Source organism: Phocoena phocoena, chromosome 19 (genome assembly GCF_963924675.1).
Source record: "Phocoena phocoena chromosome 19, mPhoPho1.1, whole genome shotgun sequence".
NCBI lineage: Eukaryota > Metazoa > Chordata > Mammalia > Artiodactyla > Phocoenidae > Phocoena > Phocoena phocoena.
In genome coordinates this window covers 12435741-12449726 of record NC_089237.1, presented here as the reverse complement: position 1 = coordinate 12449726, position 13986 = coordinate 12435741, and the positions used below count along the sequence as shown (strand labels likewise).

Below are 13986 nucleotides of genomic sequence, written 5' to 3'. Positions count from 1 at the left end.
GCAAAAATACTCAAGAAAAGGACTGAGCAGATCTTTTCTGAGGTGCCAGGAAAAGCCCCAGCAGAGAAAGTTGCAAAACCTCTTTCTAGAACCTTCTATCACATAAGGCTCTCAGCAACATGTAATGGTGATGAGCTATTTATACCCATCCTGGCAATTGCTGACTGGCAATAAAATCAGAAAGGTAGCCACTGGATTGTGTCCAACTGTGAAATCTCAGCCTCTTTTGTGTTATGCTGAGCAGGTTCGGGCAGGATCGGGACAAAGGCCCCTCTCCACTTGGGTGTAAAAAAAAAAAAATTGATTAAAATTATGTTAATGTTCTCATGGAACACAAAAGTCCAAGGAAAGATAAACAGCAGTAGAGAGAGCCTGCCATCCCAGGGGTGAAAACACACGATGGACAACAGCGGCTTGGACCGCATGGCTTGGCAGGCTCTGAGTGGCCCCGCTTGGTGGGGGTCCCTCGGCCAGAGGGGACAGGGTGCTTCACTCTTCAGTGCCTCGGGCACCACTTGCCCTCCTGCAAGGAAGCAAAATTAGACCCTGTCACATGCCACTTGCAAAAAGACCTTGAGGTGGATTTAAGATTTGAACATAAAAATAGACAAAATTTGGCCATGATGGATTCTCAATGGTCTGGGAGGCCATTTTATTTTTATTTTCTTTTAAATTTATTTATTTTATTTTTGGCTGCGTTGGGTCTTCATTGCTGCGCACGTGGGCTTTCACTAGTTGCGGCGAGCGGGGTCTACTCTTCATTGCGGTGTGCGGGCTTCTCATCATGGTGGCTTCTCTTGTTGCAGAACACAGGCTCTAGAGCATGGGCTCAGTAGTTGTGGTGCACGGGCTTAGTTGCTCCGCAGCATGTGGGATCTTCCTGGACCAGGGCTCAAACCTGTGTCTCCTGCATTGGCAGGTGGATTCTTTTTTTTTTTTTTTTTTTTTGCAGTACGCAGGCCTCTCACTGCTGCGGCCCCTTCCGCTGCAGAGCACAGGCTCCGGATGCGCAGGCTCAGCGGCCACGGCCCACGAGCCCAGCCACTCCGCGTCATGTGGGATCCTCCCGGACCGGGGCACGAACACGCGTCCCCTGCATCGGTAGGTGGACTCCCAACCACTGCGCCACCAGGGAAGCCCGGCAGGTGGATTCTTAACCACTGTGCCACCAGGGAAGTCCTGGGAGGCCTTTTTAAAAAGATACTTTAAACAAACAAAAACCACTTTAAAACAAAATCTTGAAACTATCAAGGAAAAGACAGACAGGACGACATAAACATGTGGAGTCTTTATTCCAGAAACAATCAGGGGAGAAATGATGATGGGGAGGCACTTGCCGTGGATGGTGGTTTGTTTCTGTAAGGCGTGAAAGTCTTATAAACCTGTAAGGAGAAGACAGACAATCCCAGGAAAATGGGCAAAGGGTTTGCAAAGGCAGTGGCAATGCAGAAACCCAAAGGGCCAAAAACAGGATGAGCCGGTCTGCCCCCTGTAGTCCCGGACCTCATATTTAATTATAGCTGCAAAGGCCCTATTTCCAAGGGAGGCCACCTTCACAGGTTCTGGATGGACATGTGTTTTGGGAGTCACCATTCACCCCACTACATACAGTATGAAGGGAGAAAGGAGAGAGGACGGGCAGTGGGCATCTCTGATGAAGCTCGTCTAATATGATTCCACATATGTAAAATTACTCGCGTGTGTGTGTACAAGAATACGTGTCTCTCAGTTGACATCTTTCAGTGCTGCTTTCTTCCTCAGCTACAGATATGGTACATATATGAGAAAAGAAGGCTGTCCTTCTGATGGTGAATTAGGAATAGAAACAAGTTTAGAAAGTCAAACAAAGGAAGCTGGGATACAGCAGCACCCATCACACGAGTTCAGACTCTGGCCCACTGACCACTCTGGAACCTGACCCCGACCCCACGAAGCTCAGAACCGCTGGAAGGGACCACACCTGGTGGGGCCTGGCGACTCAGCTTCCAGGGTGGCCTACACCTCCGCTGCCTCAGGACCTGCCACTGCCTCCTGGCAACCGGGTCTACCAGCTAAGCCTGGAAGGATGGCAAAAGGAGGCTCCCCAGCGGAAACTGGCCAGTAGCCTATCATACTATTAAAGACAGCTAAAAGAAAGCTTCTCTATTTTTTAGGAATGCAAAGGCGAAAAACAATGCATAAAAAAGCAAGAGAGTGATGTGGAGGGTTGGGAGGGGGAGGCAGCGGCTGGGCCAGCAGGGCCGCCTGGTGGGTGCAGGTTAGGGGCAAGGTCAGCCAGAGCCTGATGTGGGAGGTGGGCTCATGGGTGCTGATTATTGCGAGTGAATGAATGAATGAACTGGACCAGTGGTGGGAAGACACACACCAGGAATCACAGTAACGCAGCTCTGGGCCACGTGTGCTCTTCGATTAAACGGGCATCCATGCATAGATGGAAAACTGGCATCCAGGGTAGAGCAACTGCCTCTGATTTATGAAGTTTAGGAGCAGTGCTGCTAGCACTGTCGTCAGATGCCTGGGCACATGCAGCGATTAATCAAACCTCAGGGAGATTCAGGGTCCCTGTCCTTAGGAGAATAGGCACATACCACGGAGAGTCCATTCTGGGTTTGCCATGGGGTCTCATCCAGGATGCACCCAGGGTCAGCACCATCTACGAGAGACCAGAGCACCAAGGCACCTAAGGGCAGGGGGATGCGTTGTCACCGGTACACCATACCCTGTACACACCCCACCCCGGGACTCCAGAATCCCATGTGGATTGAGTGAGAAAGAAAGCACCACCCATCCATCAGCCTGGCCATCTGTCTGTCTGCTCTGCCTGGTCCATCCCCCTGGAGGGTGAGCTGGCTGGGACCAGCCCTGCGCCCATGGGTGCAACCATGCTAGGGTCCACCCCTGCCCTCCCCAAGAGTGTGGCCGCCAACCCAGAGCCCCTGCAGACCCAGCCATTCAGGAGGAGGACAGGAGAGCATGCGTTGGTTTGTATTTTACGTTCTTGAAACCCTTCCTGACTCAAATTAGATATTTATTTCAAAAGCTGGATATCGCCATTTTCCTTCCAGGGTAGAGTGGGCCTCCTTCTCCTGCTGCTCCGAGGCCCCCAGATCAGCAGGGCTGGCACCCTGTCCCACTCCCACCAGGAACTCCCAGGGCCACCAGTACACTGGCCAGGACCTGCTGGTCCAACAGGAGTCCCAGGGGCAAGGCAGGTAGAGGAGGCAAGACTACAGGCAGTCAGCTGTCAGCTCCGCTCTGAGGCAGGAACCCAGTGAGGGTTGGGGCGGAATGGGGAGATGGGACAACAGGGAGGACCACAGGCCCCACCTGGTCAAAGTCCCATGGATTTGACGAGTTTCCACACATGCAGTGCTTGGAATGGGGGTGCGATGTGGCCACAGTGTGTGTGTTGGGGGGACTGAGATTGTCCCTCCCAATGTCATTCTCCTTGCTTGGCCCAGAGCCTCCTGAGGTCAGGACCGAGCCTGTTCACCGACGGCCCCAAGCTCCTGGAAGCGGTTGCGTTCACAGTTCCCTTTGCTCCTGGCCCTTCTGCCCAATTCCCCCCAAAGTGGAAAAAAATCAGAAAGGCTGAATTCAAAATGGAAGGGTCCCAACTCTATGACGTTCTGGGAAAGGCAAAACTGGACACAGTAAAAAGATCAGTGGTTGCCAAGAGTTGGGGGGAAGGAGGGACGGATAGATGGAGCACAGAGGATGTTTAGGACAGCGAAACTACTCTGTGTGGTACCTAAAGGTGGATGCATGTAATTATACATTTGTCCAAACCCATTAAATGTCCAACACCAAGAGTGAACCCTGATGGAAAGCGTAGACTTCAGTCAGTGAGAACAAACCACTATAGGCTCATCAGATGTAATGAACGCCCCACTGACTGGAGATGCCAGCAATGGAGGATGTGGGAATTGTCTGCACTTCCTGCCCAATTTCTGTGTAAGCCTAAAGCTGCTCAAACACAAAACCAAAAAGTCTATTATTATTATTTTAATCAAAGGGTCAATAGTTTAAATAGCTTAAAGTAATCAGGATAAATGTCACTTTTACTGGAGGCTGAAGCCTGAGATGGACACTTGTTTCAGACGCAGTGAAAGTTCAGTTTTCCAGATCAGAACTCACAAGTTCCACAGGAAGACTCTTTTTGTTAATAAATCTGGCAAGCGGGCCAAATGTCCCCAAATGCCCAGCTGTGGAATGCAAGAGCGGGAGAGGGGCTGGGGGCTTCCAAGGTGGTCTTAGGTTGGTGTCAGCTTCAAGCGGCTACGCGAGATTCTGTGTGTCACGACCCGTCTCTACAGGACACACGGCTCAGGCAGTTATGTTTTATATAAAATTGAAGGGTAACCCCTGCGATGTAAATGGGGTTGTCTCCCAGGGACTTGTTTCCTGTCTCATCCATGTTTCTCATCTGTCTGACAGTGGCCCCACTGCACACATCATAAAGGTACAGAGAAGGGTCGAGGCACAGTGGTCGGGGGGAGCTTGGGGACCCCCACCTGCCCTGGCCAGGCTGTGGCCGCTCCCACCGTCTTCTGAAGGAGGCCAGGGGGGCTCTGACTCATTGGCTTTTCTTCCTCCAGGGAGTGTCCCAAAAACCACTAAGGAAGACGAGGGACCCCTGAGGCCTGCTCCCCATCCTGCCGGCCATGTTGACCTCGGCATCTCCCCTCCTCACTCCCAGGATGCTCTGGCCCCTCCTGCTCTTGGCCACCTCTGGGAGTGCTCAGAGTAGAGGTAAACTTCGTGGTCCCACTCTGCTAGGGGGGCCCCCCGGGGGTGAGACAGGGGTGGAAGGAGAGACCTAGGTCAGGCCAGGAGGGCCCAGGCCCCAGGTAGCGTCAGTGACCCCAGGGAGGGCAATCAGTGGAAGTCCTGAGGCCCAGCCGTGACCCACGTGTTGGACTGTATCCCCACACAGACTGGGACAGCCCCAGCTGCACCGAGGATGTGGTTTCTGTGTTCAGGGGCAAGCCAGCCGTGATGGCCTGTAGCATCACCAACCTCTTCTCCCACATCAACATCTCCCTGCGAACCTACCACGGGGAGAGCTGGCAGCTCATCTTCAGTGTAAAGGCCCCAGGAAACTTCCGTCAGGATGGATGGCAGCTCTGGGTTCAAGGGGGCGAGGCGCACCTGGTGATTGAAAAAGCCCAGGACACCCAGGCAGGGCAGTACAGGTGGAGTCTTGTCGGGCTCCAGAGAAACTTCAAAACCACCACCCTGAACGTCTCAGGTGAGGGGAGGAGCACCTTGACCCCCAGGTGCTTGCCTGTTTGGGAGGGGCAGCAACCAGGGAGGAGCAATTCCTGCCCAGCTGAGGTGCCCAGAGCCACAGGGATGGGGCCTAAAGAGGGCTTCCACCTGCTCCACCCACCCCACATCTGTGACCCCTCCGAGCTTCTCCCCAGGGCAGCCCGTGCACGCATGCCCTGGGCACCATCCCCTGTCTGCGCAGGGAGCTGGTCCCTTCCCTCCCTAAAAACCTCCTGCCCCCCACTTCCTTTGCTGCAAAACTCCCCAAGTCACCACCCCTCACTCTCATCCCCCCACACCTGGTTGTAGTGCAGTCACGGTCACCCCGAGCTCTGGGGACAGGGAGCAGGGGTTCAGCTTCGCCCCCAACCAGGTACAGTGGGAGGGGCTAAGAACGGCACCCCCAGCCTAGCCGGGCCCTGGGAGGGGAAGCCAGTGAGGCCCTCATGGACTCCTGTATCCAGAGCTCATCTGATACCTGGGGTGGAGGGGCTGCATAAGGGCTGGCCCTGGGCAGGTCCCCACCAACCTACCTGGGATCTCTCTTTGGCAGAGCCCCAAGACACACTCTTCACACCTTCCTGGGGTAGGTATTTCTATCTTCATCCTGGGGTACACGAGGGGAGCCTCAAGGAAGCCCCCTGGGGTCTCCCCCCATCAGACACCCCCACCCTCTGTGCCTGGCACCCTGCCCATCCCATGCACCCCATCTCCCTGCCACTCTCCCACCTATGGGCTTCCTGGCTGGAGGTGATGTCCCCCTCGAGGGTGCCCCCAAGGCAGGCACCCCCAGCCTAGCCTGCACCAGTGAACGAAAGATGGAGGTCCAGCCCACTCCCCACAGGCCCGGAGATGTTGCTTCCCAGTCTCAGGCCTGACCCTGAAGACAGGAGCCAGGCCCAGGTGGTCCTCCCCATCCTCGCCCTGGTCGCCCTCTCCGTCCTGCTGGTCTGCGTGCTGACCTGATGCAGAAGGTCTGGCTCCCCGAAGTTCTCCAAGCTCCAGCAGGTATGGGCCTCTGTGCCTGGTCTGTGGGCCGGGCAGGGGGTCTTGGACGGGGTCTTCTGAGACTCAGCATGGACACTCGGCCCCATAGCCTTGCACCCACTGGGGCTAGTGGGAGAGTGGGGAGCGTGCAGGGTCCCAGAGAGCTGGTACCCCTCCCCCAGAGGACCCCAGCCCACTGTGGCAGTTCCAGGCCCAGAACACAGATGCCCCACTCCCAGCCAGACCACCAGGTCCCCACTGTCCCCAGGACACCCTGGAGGATGGCATGGGGGGAGCTGGACTTCCTGCTCCTTCCAGGAGACCTACGATGTGTGGGCAGTTGGTGTGTCCTCAGGTGTGCCGGTAAGCACAGGTGTCTGCCGATGGCTCTCATCCCTCCCTCCCTCTCTCCGCAGATAAGGAGTCTCTGAGCCAGAGTGGGGAGTTCTGTGTACCACGCACTGCACTACACAAAGGGAAAGTGAGGGGAGGGGCAGGCCAAGGACAAGGAAGCCTGGCAGCATCCTGGCCTCTCGCTGACGCGCAAGCCAGGGAGGGCTCTTCAGCAGCTCCTGTGACCCAAAGTGCAAAAGTCTCAAGTTCCAAAGCACTTGACCCAGCAGGACCCTCCCCCTCCTCTGCTCCATCCAGGCCTGCCCCCCTGGGGCAGGAGGGCCATGCTGCTGTCACCTCGGAGACACCCCAGTCTGGGGTCCTGTGTTGATCGTGGACACCCTCCTGTCTTTGGACTATGAACAAGGACAAGTTTTGGGGACCCTCCTGCCAGCAGTTGTGGCGCCAGGATGCGGGGATCAGGGGCCTGAGATGGCACGTGGGCCCCTCCTCCACCACCAGGGGGTAGAGCAGCCCCTCTGGAAGGGAAGTGGGACAGGTGGCTGCTGGGGACCTGTGTCCAACCCCCTGGTCTCCTCTAGCCCTAGGGCTCCCCTCCCCCACATCTGCCCCACCTGCTGGCTCTTCTAGGTCCCAAACCCATTTATGCCAGATGTCTTCATGATCAAAACTGTGTAACTCCACTGAGTGTGTTCTTTTTTGGCGGCGGGGGGTAGGTCTTTTTTCTTCCTTTCCTCTTTCGTTCTCTTCTCATGATTTGATGACTGTCTTTAGTGTTGTGTCTGAATTCCTTTTTCTTTTTTGTGTGTATATCTATTATAGATTTTTGGCTTGTGGTTACCATGAGGTTTTGATATAGCAGTCTATACATATGCATGATTGTTTTAAGTTGCTGATCTCTTAATTTCAAATGCATTTCAAACATCGTGCATTTGTTCTCTCCTCCTCTCGTGATGACTGGTCTTGATATCATATTTGTGTGTGGGTGGTTTACTACCTTTACTGTGTGTTTGCCTTCACTGGTGACCTTTCCCGTTTCATAATTTTCTTATTTCTAGTTGTGGCTTTTTCTTTTCTGCCTAGAGAAGTTCCTTTAGTATATGTTGTAGAGCTGGTTTGGTGGTGCGTTTAGTGTATTCTTTTTTTTTTGCGGTACGCGGGCCTCTCACTGCCGTGGCCTCTCCCTTGCAGAGCACAGGCTCCGGACACACAGGCTCAGCAGCCATGGCTCACGGGTCCAGCCGCTCCGCGGCATGTGGGATCTTCCCGGACCGGGGCACGAAACCGCGTCCCCTGCATCGGCAGGCAGACTCCCAACCACTGCGCCACCAGGGAAGCCCTAGTGTATTCTTAAAAGGTACATATAAGGTGATAAAAGAAGGTTTTTCTAGAAGTACTGCATTCAGTGCTTTGCGAAACATCCGTATTGCTAACCCTCAAGATGAATAAACTAAACCAAATAGCAAACCATCAAATGAGCTGAGAAACACATTTTTAAGTGGAGAAAATAAAAATCTGAAACAAGCTGCTTTGAGTCTTAAAAACTAAAAAGTCCCAAGGCATCCAAATGACCAGACATCTGGGAGTCCTCACTCACCATGAAGAATCCAAAAGTGGAGACCCTGAGCGGTGCCTGACGACCATGGCCTCCCAGGAGGGTGATGACCCCAGAGCAGCTTTGCTGGCGCCCAGAGTCCAGGTCTAGAATGGGCTGCATTTGCATCTCTCAGGTTAAAGTAAGGTTCACACGAGAAATACTGGGTTTGTGCCACCACAGGGCCAAGCCCATGGGACACAGTGTGCACGGCACCTGGGACCTCCATGCTTTGGGGGCCATAGAAATCTGTTCCGTTTTGCCTGAAACAGACAAAAAGTGTTCATGCATTTGAAGTAATTCAAAGGTTATTTTAACATTGGTATTATGGTGGGAAGGGCTCACGTAAGTCATTCAGCCCCTGCACACCCAAGGCAGGAAACCTAGAAGGAAATACTGCATCTGGGTCTTTGACTAATTTTCATTTTCTACTTGTTGCTTGTCTGTATTTTCAAGGATTTCTCTAAAGGAAGTTTAGTTCTGAGTCCTTGCAATACCCTAGAAGCCCTTCCTCCTGATTCCCCTTCCCCCTCTGTAGCCACACTGGCCCTCTTGCAGACCCTCAGACACACCAGGCACGTTCTGGCCTCAGGGGTCATACACCTACTGATCCTTCTGCTTGGAATGCTGTTCCCAGGCACCACATGACCCTCCCTCATCTCCTCAGTCCTCTACTCCTATGACCCCTTGAGGTTTGGCCCCCCTCTCCCGACACAGGTTGTGTGTCCTGCTGCAGGTCTACTTGTCCATCCCTGGAGGTCAGCTCCAGGCCACAGGCCTCTTGTCCATTTTGCCCTCTGCTCTTGGCAGGCACTGGCACGTACGGGTGCCCAGTGAGTGTTGGTGATAAACAAAGGCAGAATGAGATTAGGAAGGGTCTTGTTTTGCCAAGCCCTATGCTTTCATGACCTCCTGCAAACAACCTGCTAGGTTCCTAGGGGCCTTTGGCAAGATTCTGTCCCCGAAATAGATACCCCTCGTGCAAGGGGAGTCTGTGGGTCAGCCCAGCGGACTTAATCTGCCCCCACCCCCAAACCCCACTCAGGACCCTGAGCCATCAACAGACAGGAGCATCTGGCCAGTGGAGGGGGCTTCCAGGGAGGAAACAGCTTAAGGCTTTCAGACCACATGTGAGCCATGCGCACACACCTGTGTACTTGCACGTGTGGCTTTGGGCCCAACACTTGAGGTTTGGCCATCTGGCCCGTGGCCCACAGAAAAATGACCTCCTGGTTGCCTAGAGGCTGCCTCCGTGTCCTCGGGGTCAGGGGCCAGGCATGGGTCTCCCTCTGCCCTGAGGGCTGATCTCCAGGGCCTGGTGCACCAACACAGGATGCTAGTCCAGCTGAGATGCCTCCAGCCCCCGCACCCACAGGAAGCAGAATCGCAAGCCACCAGGGCAGCCGTAGCCTTGGGCACATGCCCTGGCCCGGTCCCTACAGCCACACCAAGCCTCCACGCTGCAGATGTGACTGACATAATGCTTCAAGTTTCTGGGCATAAATCAGGTCCCCACGTGGGGACCCCCTTATCTTTCTCCTGGGCCTGACCCTGCCTCACCCTCCTTTCTCCTCTCCCTGTTGTGAAGCAGGGGCAGAGGACCAGGACCATGGGTCTACCTGGGGGCACTCAGCAGTTTAGAGGCGGGGGGGGGGGGGGGGGGGCGGGGGGGGATGAGGGCCGTCCCTCCTAGCCTCGCCCACAGCGCCTCCCCTCACTCAAGGCACCGCCTCCAGGAAGCCCTCCTGGAGTGCCCAACCTACAGTCACTGTGTGCTGTCCCCCTGCCTACCTCCTGCTCCATCCTGCCCCGACTGCCCCTGGAAGTGGCAGTCTGTGAGGTGGTGGCACACAGTTGGGTGCTGCAGACAGGAAGTCTCGACAGCCCTGTAAGCGGGGCCCTGTTCTTCCCCCACTGCAGTGAGCATGGCTGGGCTCCTGGGGCTCCAGCTGCTCCCCATGCTCCTCGTGCTCCCCTGCAACCTGGCTGCCCAAGGTAAGCACTTCCCAACCATCCGTCCCCCCGTCCCCCACTGCACCCATCAGCGGGCTCAGCGCTCCCACCCAGCCACCCTTGCAGCCCTCCCCTCCCCGCCTCGGACTCTCCTTCTGGGAAGGGGGTGCTTCCCCTTCCCAGGGATGCTGAGTGTGACCTTCCCTTGAAGCCTTGTTAGCCCCTCCAGAGGGTAAGGTCCAGCTTTGGACACTTAGACAAAAAACAATGGGCACCAAGATGCTGATATCTGGGTGCAGAATCACTATGGTTGAATCTCTTCTTTCTCTTTACCTGAATGTCTGGGGACTTTCCCTCCTACAACCAGCAAGGCTGCCTTTGTCCTGAGAGAACATTGTCCTTCGGTTTACCTTTTGTGTGAAGTTCTGCAGTAAGAAGGAGAGATTAGTTCCACAAGGTGGGATGGGGGACCCGGCAGGTGAAATTCTTGTGTTCTCTCTCTCAAAAACAGCTGCAGAATTTAGTTTGTGGAGAGCTGGTATTTGGATTATGTTTGCACCTAGAAGTGGGTCCTGCTGGGCCTTGCTGGGCAGATGAGGGAACTTTCTGGGTGTCCCACAGACAAGCCAGGATATGCCCACCCCATGGAGCCACTGGCTTCAGGTGCCTGGAAATGGTGGAGAAACTGAGGCAGTAGGCATTGGAAAGAGACAGGGAGACAGGACAGTGCCCCCAGCTCTCTCGGGAACTGTCATGTAAGAGAGGGAGAAGGTGTAGAGCCTGGGAGAGTGGTTGGAGGTCTCAGCGGACGGCCTGCCGCTTTGGAAGGGAGAGGCCCCAGCTCTGACTTCCCCCGACCCTCAGGATGGGGAGAGGTCACAGGCTGCCCAGCCCCCTGGGGCCCCTTTGGAACTTGAGTATAGCCCAGGATGCTGGCGCCATGAGCTGCTTCAAGGCTTCCGAAACTTGCCTCGTCCTTGACAACAGCCGGCTGTCCAGGACTTCCTTGGTGGTCCAGTGATTAAGAATCCACGCTTCCACTGCAGGGGGCAGGGGTTCGATTAAGCCTTCTTTAAATTAAAAAACAAAAACAAAATAAAATAAAAACAGAAAAAACCCAGCGGGCTGACCCAGGGCACCTCTGCCCTGCCACCATCCCCGGCAGAGAGGTGGGTCCCTGCCCCTCTGGCCAGGCTGGTGGTGACAGTGGCAGGTCCTCCTTGCAGAGGTGTGGCAGTCCCCCACCTACATGATCGCTTTAGAGGGGGACTCTGTCAACATCACCTGCTCCAGCCGGGGGCCCCTGCTTGGCCTCTACCTGAAGCAAAGGTGGCCGAACTGCAACAACGTGATTTACTATGAAAACGGGAAGGAGCCCACCGTGGACCAGCGGTTCCAGGGCCGCATCACCTTCTCAGGGCTGCAGTACAACCTGACCATCAGCATGCACCACCTGCAGCTGGCCGACACCGGTGACTATGCCTGCCAGGCCATCACAAATGACGAGGTCTGGGGCCCTGGGACGTTGGTCGTGGTGACAGGTAAGGAGTGTGCCACCCCAGGGACCACTCCACCTGCCTGCTGGCCAGCCCAGGCTCCGTCTGCCCCCTGTCTGAGGATCTTCCCTCTACCCTTGCTTGAGTTACCATGAGCCCACCTCCTCCAGGAAGCCTCCTGGATTCCCACATGCACACACACTCCAGAGCCCCGCCCTTGCCCTGAACCCCAGAGGCCCTCGTGGACTCCCTCACCTACCTGCCAAATGCCTGTCTCTGTTCCTTCTTCCCAGAAAAACTGCCCCAAACAGTGAACACGTGCCAGGAGACTCAGCTGATACACTTTGCCCTCCCCACGGCCCTGGCTATGGGCTTCTTCCTCGTCGGACTAGGGCTGGGAGCAGTGTGTGTGCTGAGAAGGACACAGGTCAGTGTGGACCCTCAGATGTCATCTGCGTCCCTATAAGCCCGCTTCTCTCAGAGAGAAGGGAGGGAAGGAGAGTGGTTAAGCCCCAGGGAGTTGGCCACATGGGAAACCTCAGCACCCACCCACTCCCTCCGTCAGGGTCTCCTGGAGCTCAGAGGGTTTGGACGGCAAGGTCCAAGGTGGGAGGAAACCCAAGAACTGGAGCCCCCAGCAAGGACGAGTGTGGGGCCAGGAAGACACGTCCTGGTCAGACGTTTACGGGGGAGTGAGAGGAGGGTCCAGAGAGACCCTTTCGGAGAGCATGGGGATGCCGCGCGTGACTGTGAGAGTGTGCACGCGTGTGCGCACGCGTGCATGGGTGTGCATATGCGAGTGTCAGGCCTGTGGGTGTGTGAAATCCATGTGCGATCATGGGCTGGAGGCAGGAGGGGAGGGGGCAACAGAGACAGGGGCCAGGAAGTGGTCAACTTGTCCCTGCTCCATCAGCTTTTGCCCCCACCTTCACCTAGCGCCTCCAATCCCATGTCCCCTGCAACAGCCAGACCCCTCCCTGTCCAAGGCCAGGGAGCAAGGTCACTTCCACCTCCACCTCCCTGCCGCTGCCCAATGGCCCTGCCTCGCCCACCCTTGCCCAGGCCTGGGAAGCTCTGGAGAACTGAGGGTCTGGCCGAGGACCCTCCTAAAAAGGGTTCATGCAGTCCCCCAAATCTAAAAGCTTCCTGAAGGGAGGTGCCTTGAAGATAGAGGGTGCCCCTGAGGGAGCTGCCCCCAGTGGTAGATGACAGGCTTTCTTTCAGATCCAGAAACTTTGCTGTGCAAAGGAAAAGAACTCGGTGTGCGTGGTCTACGAGGACATGTCCCACAACCGCTGTAACACCATGTCCATCCCCAACCACTACCAGTGAGCCTGGCAGGACCCCAGCCTCCCTCTGTCTATCAGAGCTCTGGGCAGACCATCCAACCCAGCGTGGACACACAGGCAGCTCCCCACAGCAGTCAGGCTCCTGCTGCCTCCTCCAGGCAGCCCTCCTTGCCTGTCTCCCACGCTTGAGGCTGCTCCTGGCACCTTGGAGCCACCGGGAAGGAAGCTTTTCTGTCGTCCTGCTGCCCTGACCCTTCCATGGCAGAAGAGGCTGCTCTGAAGGAGGGACTTGGGCCTGGGGCAGCGGGCAGCTGCGGGGGGGGGGGGGGGGGTGCTGCGGAGGCTGGGGACTGAGCGCTGACCCCAGCCCAGGCTTGCCAGAAATAAAGGGCTTCTCTTCTCCCCTTTCCAACTCCAGTATCTATTTCTCAGCCAGCTTAGAGTCAAGGAGGGGAGGCTTGCCTGACACCCTCCCTAGAGTCTCCAAGGACTTTGACAGCCTAAGGGACTATGTGTGAGACTTTCAGGAAGGAGGGAGGGGCAAGGGGACACACACTCACTCCAGCCCCTGTTCAGGCTGGAGAAGGAGCAAATCAACCAGAGTCCTCCTGGCCTCACTAGCCTCCACCATGGGGTGACGTGGGATGGAGGAAGGGGAGCTAGCAGCAGTGGTCTGGGGGTCTTAATAGAGGGCCACTCCCGGTGTGCGCTCATGTTGGGGTGTGATGGGACCTTGGGGAACCGACCTTGGGGAAACAGGCGTGCCCAGAGTGGATGTGAACCGTGGCTGTGTCCTCCTGGACTCAGGGCCAAGAAACCGCAGACCATGCTGCCCACCAACTGAGATGAGATAACCCTTCATCCACGGGGTTTGCAAAGATTAAAGTGTCATTAGCGAATGATGTTCGTTTTAGCTGGAATTATATCTTTGGGAAATGATCTTTGGGCATAGAAACAAGATTGCAGTGATATCCATGGCAGTGTTGCTTTCAATACAAAAATCAACAGCTGAGAAATTACCTAAATGTCCAAATAAGAGAAC

General features: G+C 55.7%; 2 protein-coding genes across 2 annotated transcripts; both read left to right on the top strand.

The window, feature by feature from the left end:
- Positions 1-4664: 4664 nt before the first annotated feature.
- Positions 4665-6237, top strand: SECTM1 (secreted and transmembrane 1). The gene is made up of 3 exons (XM_065897717.1): positions 4665-4752; positions 4937-5279; positions 6102-6237. The coding sequence occupies exons 1-3, from the start codon at positions 4665-4667 to the stop codon at positions 6235-6237; spliced, it is 567 nt and encodes a 188-aa protein (XP_065753789.1).
- A 3894-nt stretch (positions 6238-10131) lies between these two features.
- On the top strand, positions 10132-12987 carry CD7 (CD7 molecule). Its single transcript, XM_065897778.1, has 4 exons — positions 10132-10201; positions 11386-11700; positions 11949-12082; positions 12880-12987. Exons 1-4 carry the CDS (start codon positions 10132-10134, stop codon positions 12985-12987), a joined length of 627 nt encoding a protein of 208 aa, XP_065753850.1.
- Positions 12988-13986: the final 999 nt, after the last annotated feature.